Source organism: Nelusetta ayraudi, unplaced genomic scaffold, assembly GCF_046127955.1.
Source record: "Nelusetta ayraudi isolate G7.1 ecotype Tasmania unplaced genomic scaffold, CSIRO-AGI_Nayr_v1 ptg000135l, whole genome shotgun sequence".
Taxonomy (NCBI): domain Eukaryota; kingdom Metazoa; phylum Chordata; class Actinopteri; order Tetraodontiformes; family Monacanthidae; genus Nelusetta; species Nelusetta ayraudi.
The window spans coordinates 2,972,118-2,979,612 of record NW_027466185.1 but is presented as its reverse complement, the minus strand read 5'-3'; the positions used below and the strand labels follow the sequence as shown (position 1 = coordinate 2,979,612).

General features: G+C 43.8%; 3 protein-coding genes across 3 annotated transcripts; 2 read left to right on the top strand and 1 right to left on the bottom strand.

Moving 5' to 3' along the window:
* Positions 1–216: 216 nt before the first annotated feature.
* creld2 (CRELD disulfide isomerase 2) lies at positions 217–4,079 on the bottom strand. The gene is made up of 10 exons (XM_076011662.1): positions 3,762–4,079; positions 3,168–3,250; positions 2,697–2,807; positions 2,370–2,461; positions 2,098–2,274; positions 1,756–1,854; positions 1,280–1,363; positions 1,006–1,101; positions 780–923; positions 217–588 (listed from the first exon to the last, which is right to left on the bottom strand). Exons 1-10 carry the CDS (start codon positions 3,903–3,905, stop codon positions 533–535), a joined length of 1,086 nt encoding a protein of 361 aa, XP_075867777.1. The 5' UTR covers positions 3,906–4,079; the 3' UTR covers positions 217–532.
* Positions 4,080–4,408: 329 nt separating this feature from the next.
* On the top strand, positions 4,409–5,979 carry LOC142877215 (dol-P-Man:Man(7)GlcNAc(2)-PP-Dol alpha-1,6-mannosyltransferase-like). The gene is made up of 5 exons (XM_076011663.1): positions 4,409–4,582; positions 5,022–5,154; positions 5,257–5,430; positions 5,536–5,730; positions 5,843–5,979. The coding sequence occupies exons 1-5, from the start codon at positions 4,424–4,426 to the stop codon at positions 5,977–5,979; spliced, it is 798 nt and encodes a 265-aa protein (XP_075867778.1). The 5' UTR covers positions 4,409–4,423.
* A 137-nt stretch (positions 5,980–6,116) lies between these two features.
* Positions 6,117–7,292, top strand: LOC142877216 (dol-P-Man:Man(7)GlcNAc(2)-PP-Dol alpha-1,6-mannosyltransferase-like). The gene is made up of 4 exons (XM_076011664.1): positions 6,117–6,251; positions 6,419–6,588; positions 6,863–6,938; positions 7,024–7,292. Exons 1-4 carry the CDS (start codon positions 6,121–6,123, stop codon positions 7,268–7,270), a joined length of 624 nt encoding a protein of 207 aa, XP_075867779.1. The 5' UTR covers positions 6,117–6,120; the 3' UTR covers positions 7,271–7,292.
* Positions 7,293–7,495: the final 203 nt, after the last annotated feature.

Sequence of the window (7,495 nt, the reverse complement as noted above, 5' to 3'; positions counted from 1 at the left end):
TCGGAAATTTAGTTGAACTTCTAAGGAAAAAAACACAACACTGAGACATCGTCGGCGCTGCTCTCTTGTTCACTTTTGGTAGCAGCCGAGCAAGTGTCATTTTGCTATGCAATGCTGCCATCCTGTGGCCATTTTGTGGTAGTACAGAGACGTCACCCCAAATTGTGATTTCATTCAAAAAGACGGAAAGAGACGCATTATTCTCGTGAGATGGACTTAAATTTTTAACACAATTCAACTTTATTATACACTTTTTTAAATTTTAAAACCACACACACACACAACAAGTCATCGAGTGGCAATTTAAGAACACACAATGCAAGACACAGCAGCACTCGGAGCTGAAAGTCTATTTTTCTTCCCATTCCTTGGCCATCCCATGATGCATTGCTGCTGCAGCTTTAGTTTCCTAGAAGTGCAGCTGTCATGATAAGTGCATGTTGTTGACAGTGTTCAAAGGAGCATCTTTGGATGTGTAAATCCGAATGATCCGTTGGATTAGCTCCCAGGGCTGTCTGTCTCACTTTTTGCATCAAAGCTCCTTGTGTGGACTTGTGGTCGAATCAGACTCCTCCGACTGTTTTTCTTCTGTAGGAGAAAAAAATGTTGATCATTACCTCAAATATGCGTTTCAGAAAAATTGTGACTTGCATTTCTGTTCGTCCCTGCAATTCATTTCCTCAAGGAAGTCCAATCAAGGATTGCTTATTCTTAAGAAAGGGGCGAATCTCACTGAATTAAATTGACAATTTAGCATGCAAACAATGACGTGTACCAACCTGGCTGCGAGACTTGCACACACTTGCCGTCTTCGTCCTCTTTGTAGCCGACAGAGCAGACACACATGTAGCTGCCTTTGCTGTTGACGCACTCCTGGTGCTCCTGGGTGCATACAGGCTCAGGCTGCGAGCACTCGTTGATATCTGGTGGGAGAAATACCAACATGACTCTTTTTGAAAACCTTTCCCGGAAATGAATGCTTAGTCAGCAATCTCAACATCATACCTGTGCAGGTGCCCTCTGAGAATTGGTAACCGCTACCACAGGCCTTACACTGCTCAGGGCCGGCTCCCATGCAGCCGGAACACACACTGTCGCAGGCTGTGGAGGGAATAAAGCAAAACCTTGACTTGATAAAAAAAATCAAGTCAACTAATTCAAATAAAGCAATCTGCCTCAGATAAAGGAATTTCAACATGAAATTAAGTCTTTATAGAGAAATGGTGCGATCATGTTTTTGCAATAGATTAAGTTCTACTGGACATGATGTCAAAGTTACCCTTGCAGGAATAGGAGCCGTCAGTGTTGAGGCAGTACTGATAGTCTTCACATGGAGACAGATCTCTGGAACACTCGTTCACATCTGGAACACATGGCAAAGAGCACGGCACCGAGATGAAAACCGTGATGGTTTCAGACTGTCTTAATATGGCGGGACTGGTCCTTTAATGCAGTCCTGGGTTTGTCTTTGGCAGTTTAACGTGACTTATCCCTCATTGCAGTAAGTTGATGATTCTATTATTGCATTCATGTAGATAAAGAGCAGGCCCACTTATTACAAAGTTGGTAAGGAAGTTGGTAAGGAAGTCAAGAGATCAAATCGACCAGCAGGCATTAACACTGCTTGCAATAATCATTTCCGACCACTAGATGCTCCTGAATTGTACACACTGGGCCCTTTAAATTTCCTCACATTTGTTAATTTTACTGCATCGGAATGCTGCAACAGAATTCTCAGTGGTGTACTCCTCTCACCGACACAGGTTTCCTGGTCGTCCTCTTCCCAGCCTTCTTTGCACTCATCGCAGTCCTGGTTTGTCGCTCCGGAGCAAGTTTTGCAGGAAGTGTGGCACTCTGTCGGCGGTAACAAAGCACCAAATCAAACACGCTTAACCTGCTCTCGATTTGCTGCATCATGCCTGTTAAGTTAATGCTTCAGTCCTGTAACATAGTTTATCTCATTGTCCATTTTTTTGATTCACTCTCATTGCACATGTTCCACACAAGTTCACCAAGGGAGTTGCTTATCTAATCTCACAAAACGGACTGCCAGATTAAATGACAGTGAAAGCAAGCAGCGTCTGCCTTTAAGCACACCTGTGCACAGAGAGAAGGTGTCGTTCCTCACGTCGCTGAAGAAGCCGTCGATGCAGTCCAGACAGAACTCCCCGCTGTAGCCGTGGCTGCAGGTGCACTTGCCGTTTCCGCCACGAGTCCCGTCGCCGTCACACATTCCATTTCCGTTACAGGGTCTGTCGGAGCCTCCCACACAATCTTTGATGGACACGATCAGGCAGACGGCACAAGCACTTCAGACAACAGCCACTTTGTCACAGGTTCTTGGCAATATTTCCTTGAGTCGACGTTACCGTTGCAGTCTGGCCCAAACGTTCCCTTTGGACAGCACACTTTGATGGTGTCTACACAGAACCATTTGTGCAGATCAGGATACTTTGTTTTCCTGCAATGCAATGACAAACAAATCAGAACAGTTGAAAATTCTGTCATTAAATTGAGTGAAACGACCCTCCAGCAGGCATAACTCTGTGATACATGAAAGTGAACAGGCTGCATGAAATGCTTTTCATTCAGTCCGTTATTATGCCCTTTTTTACATCTTTTTTTAGGATCAGACAGCAGGGAAGTTGCACCGGCTTGCCAATGAGGTCCGTTGGACTGAATCAACCACCGCCCACCTCTTGAACCACCAGGTTTCAAAATGGTCTTCGTGCTCCTCCACCATGCGGTTGCACTCAAAGCTGCTGCTTTCACACAACCCCTCCACGATCTCCATCAGCCGGATCTCGCTGCGGACAGAGGAAATAAGGTGCCGAAACAAACTTGTGAAAGGGGCGCGTGTATGCGCATGAGTACACAAAACCCCGCGACAAAGAAAAAGGATGTTAGAGAAAAACTTTCGTCAAGACTGAAAATGCCTGCAAAGCTGTGACTGCTCCCAAGGGTGGAAATCAAACATCCTGCGCCGACGAAGCGGCCGCCGTACTCGGCCATGAGATCAAATGCACAAGCCCTACCTAAACATGGATCCACCTGTGGGCTGGGCACACGACAACGCCGTGCTGCTTAGTGCAAAGCAAACGCAGCCCTGACAAGCAACAGGGTCTGGTTGACCTGTAGTTTGGACTGACTTGGCAGCACCATCTCACCTTGTCTCATATTTGGACAGTTTTCTCTCCTCCCAGGCGGTGTTGCCTCCACCAAAGTTCTGCTTTGCTGTTCTTTCAAAGCCCTTAGCAAAAAAAAAGAAGAAGAAGCATAGATTCAGCATTTAGGGCAGACATTGGCAAACCATGGCCCGTAGCCCATATGTGGTCCACTAAGCTTTCTAATCCGGCCCGTTGAACTTGAAGAAATGAAATTAATAGTAAGTAAATCATAAAACAGCTGTATTTCATCCATTGTTGTAGTGTTTTAAGAGTCGTTTCAATAAAGAGCTAAATACCGCGGGGCTTCAAAGACACATTTTGTTGTAATGCTTCATTTTCAATTGAAATTAAACCACATGTTGTCAACATATCACATGATATATGTTTTTTCTCTTATGAGGTGGGTCACCAAAACACTCCATCCATGTGCTCCTGCTCCGGCCCTTCCGTCAAACTTCAGAACCCATTGTGGCCCACAAGTCAAAAAGTTTACCCTCCCCTGCTTTAGGGCATCATAAGACATTCAATACATGAGGAAAAAGTCGCATTTTGCAAACAAAACGAGAGACACGATAGCTTGAGATGTACTGTTACCTTGTTGAAGTTTTCAGTGATTTCTCTGCAGGTGGAGCAGGCACTCTTTAAATCTCTCTTGGCGTCAGACACTTGGCAAATTATAACAAGAACAATACAAGATAACAGCAGCAGTAGCCGCAGCTTGGCACCGACAGACGGCATCTTCAGTCCAGCCAGAGTTTCATACCAGGACACCCACTACCGGCCAATCACAAGCAGGCTTTTTATTAGCGTGAAAGGGCTGAACGGTCTGCACACATCTAAACGCGCTGTTCTTAGCATTCGATCTAAGATAACGCTGTCGATGCAAAGCATAACAGGACAGTATTTACATGCCGGGTGTAGGGGGGAAAACGGTGTTTTCAGATTTCCGCGTCAGCCTCTTGGAAGAATTGTGGCTTGCCGTGACTCGCTCCCAGCGCCTGTCAATCAAATTTAAAACCAATCACAGGGCGCCACGCGCGGGACAAAGAGCGCCGTTCCCACGTGGAAAATTCAAGAAATTAAGCAACCGTATTCATTTTGTCGTTATTATAGAGTTTTATATTTGTGAGATGTTATTGGCAAAAATTGGAATATTATCTGAGTAAAAAAACCGAACAAATAATTAACTTCCGTTTTACATAAACAAGTTGACGCTCACTTCCTGTGTCAACCGGAAGTTATGTCTTTCAGCCGTCATGGCAGAGAAAGGCAACGCTTGGGAGCTGCCTCTGTTGTTTTTGTTGATTGCCGTCGCTCTCTTGCATTTAACGGTTTGCCCGTTTACGAAAGTCGAGGAGAGCTTTAATCTGCAAGCGACGCACGACATTCTGTACCACAGGCTGAACCTTGACAAGGTAAGCGCGTGTCAAATATGCAGCTTGTGCTGACAGAGTAAGTGTGCACACTAAGAGGTGTTCAAAAAATTACTTTTGGGGTTTTTGGGGAGGTACGTAACAGTGCATTGATAAACTAACAGACAGTAATCCCAATGCAAACTGAAAGCAGCGCGTAATAATGTTTCCTAAATGTTGACATTTTTTAAAAATTATTTTAAAGAAGATAGTTTTTAAGAAAACTATTTTTTTCTTTTTTCTTTTTTTCTTTTTTTTTTTTTTAAAGAGATGTACATGGTAGAGGAAAGCTGCAGTGATGTCATAAATTTGTCTTATAACCTCTGAGTTATGGCCATTTGACCAGAATTCTGATGGTGACGATACAGTACAGACAATACAGCTGTTATTCTGTCACAGCATAGAAGCATTTTATTGACGAGTTGCTCTTTTCTCTTTCTAGTACGACCACCATGAGTTCCCTGGCGTTGTGCCTCGGACATTCCTTGGCCCTGTGTTTCTGTCTTTGCTCTGCTCACCTGTTGTCTTCCTGTCCTCTCTGCTCGATGCTCCAAAATTCTACACGCAGCTGACAGGTAAACGCTCAATTTCTCAATAAAGTTTTCAGTGTCAGATCTGTTTGGAACACGACAGTGTCTTAAGACTGCTCTCACCAAATTGTCTCCCGATGTGCGCAGTCCGAGCGTCCCTGGGACTGTGTGTGGTTGGTGCGCTGTGGCACATGCAGCGGGAGGTGAGAAGGCAGTTTGGCTCCACCGTTGCAGGACTCTTCTGTCTGACCTGCGCCTCACACTTCCACCTCATGTTCTACAGCACCAGGACGCTGCCCAATGTATTTGCATTACCCTTAGGTAAGAAGCAATGATGCTGATTAATGACGTCTGGCATAATTATGACAGCCTGTGCTTAATTAGATGAATGTGCTGGTGAGCTTATCAGTCAATTTCCTCTTTCAGTTCTGTTGGCGTTCACATCTTGGATGGCTCAAAAACACGGCCGCTTCATCTGCCTCTCAGCCTTTGTCATCGTTGTGTTCCGAGCCGAGCTCTGCATCTTCCTCGGACTCATGCTGCTGATATTGCTGATCAGCAGGAAACTGGGACTCCTGCAACTGCTTTATTATGCTGTTCCTGCTGGCATCTTGTCCCTCGGTAAAGACTAAGTGTCTCTTTTGACTCATACATTTTTCCATACTGCACTTCTAATGATACTTTTTTGATGTTTTTTTTTTTGTTTTTTTATGATCCTCTTGGAATTCCACAGCTCTGACAGTGTCTGTTGACACTTTTTTCTGGAGGCAACTCTTGTGGCCTGAAGGTCAAGTGCTGTGGTACAACACTGTTCTCAACAAAAGCTCAAACTGGGGAATATCCTTTCAAATCGCTGAAATCTCCTTGTGAACTTTCTTTCCACTGTGTGGTTCTCCTTGACCCGTTTCCCCCCAGTAAACCGCACCCTTTCTGTGGTACTTTTACTCTGCGCTGCCCCGAGCCCTGGGCTGCACGCTCCTCTTTGTCCCCTTCGGCCTTCTCGACAGGCGCATGAGGCTTCTGCTGCTGCCCACCGTGGGTTTCATTCTCACCTACTCCCTGCTGCCCCACAAAGAGTTGCGCTTCATCATTTACACTTTCCCAGTTCTCAGCTTGGTGGCTGCCCGAGGCTGCTCTTTCATGTAGGTTGAATCTTACTCACGCACCTTTAACTTAAATTGTAGGGAAATTGGTATATTTTACTGTATTACCACTTGGGTTAAATTGCAAAAAAAAAAAAATAATAATAATAATTGTGTATTTGTATCTATTTGTGGATTTGACTTGACTATTTGCCTCTTTGTTGTAGTTTGTCCAACTACCAGAAATCCTTTGTGTATAAACTGGGATCTCTTATCGTGATTGGCCAGCTGCTGATGAATGCAGCCTACTCCAGTTTTTGTCTCTACATTTCCCACCACAACTACCCAGGGGGAAAAGGCTTGCTGGCACTCCACACGCTGTTGCCCGCCACAGCAGGTTAAAATCCCACTTAAATATGATGCATAAACACAACAGTTTTGTGTCCTCTTTTTCAGTAAACTGAGATTAATGTTTTGGATTTACTTTTTTCTAAAATGTGGAATTGTTTTAAGGGTCCTCGAACATGAAGTGTCTGAAATTCTTGATTCTACTTTATTTGCATGTGCATTAACCAAGCTGATATAGTTTTGGTGCATTAGGTTTAAATAATCATTTTTGTTATGGCATTGTTAAGGAGAAGCCATGTGTTCTAATCTAATTGTCTTCTTAGAGGTATCAGTCCATATCGATGCTTACGCTGCTGAAACTGGAGTTTCTCGTTTCTTGGAGCAGAACAGAAACTGGAGGTTTGTCTATTTACTTGTTGTCCACAAAAAAGAACTTCTCACCACTGTAGTACCAACCTGTTGTTTTTTTCTTATTTCCAAATAGATATGACAAACGTGAAGACCTGAGTGTCACAAGTCCTGAAGTCAGAGCATACTCACACCTACTGATGGAGGCCAATGTGACCAAGATGGAGCTACTGAAGGACTCTCATCATCCTCTGGCTTTTATAGAAGGTTACAGCACCATCGTCCTCAACCTGTCTGACTTCCCTCCTGTCACAGTGAGACTGAGGAGAAAAACTGTTCTATTGGAGAGAAAAGCTCAAACGAGAGTAACAAAAGTACACTAATGGAAAAGTTTTGATTTACAAATTCAACGACCAAAACATGTCTTCAGTGTTTACATGAGATAGAATTCTTTCAGGTGTGATAAATGTGAATCATCGTTCAACATTCATTTTGGATGTGGAATATTTTTATATATTGTAAATGTTACAAAACACTGAAACTGTAAAGCTGTTTCCAATAAATGGAAATAATTTTTTATCTATTAGCAGACAGTTTTTATAATATAA

What these genes read in the sequence shown, in the direction of transcription:
- LOC142877215 (XM_076011663.1), top strand. Translation starts at nt 4,424, where the DNA reads ATGGCAGAGAAAGGCAACGCTTGGGAGCTGCCTCTGTTGTTTTTGTTG. An exon ending in ACAGGCTGAACCTTGACAAG is followed by an intron (nt 4,583 to 5,021) that starts GTAAGCGCGTGT and finishes TTCTCTTTCTAG; the next exon opens with TACGACCACCATGAGTTCCC. An exon ending in ATTCTACACGCAGCTGACAG is followed by an intron (nt 5,155 to 5,256) that starts GTAAACGCTCAA and finishes CGATGTGCGCAG; the next exon opens with TCCGAGCGTCCCTGGGACTG.
- LOC142877216 (XM_076011664.1), top strand. Translation starts at nt 6,121, where the DNA reads ATGAGGCTTCTGCTGCTGCCCACCGTGGGTTTCATTCTCACCTACTCC. An exon ending in GCCCGAGGCTGCTCTTTCAT is followed by an intron (nt 6,252 to 6,418) that starts GTAGGTTGAATC and finishes TCTTTGTTGTAG; the next exon opens with TTTGTCCAACTACCAGAAAT. An exon ending in GCTGTTGCCCGCCACAGCAG is followed by an intron (nt 6,589 to 6,862) that starts GTTAAAATCCCA and finishes TTGTCTTCTTAG; the next exon opens with AGGTATCAGTCCATATCGAT.
- creld2 (XM_076011662.1), bottom strand. Translation starts at nt 3,905, where the DNA reads ATGCCGTCTGTCGGTGCCAAGCTGCGGCTACTGCTGCTGTTATCTTGT. An exon ending in TCACTGAAAACTTCAACAAG is followed by an intron (nt 3,251 to 3,761) that starts GTAACAGTACAT and finishes TTTTTTGCTAAG; the next exon opens with GGCTTTGAAAGAACAGCAAA. An exon ending in CGGCTCCTATTCCTGCAAGG is followed by an intron (nt 1,102 to 1,279) that starts GTAACTTTGACA and finishes TTCCCTCCACAG; the next exon opens with CCTGCGACAGTGTGTGTTCC.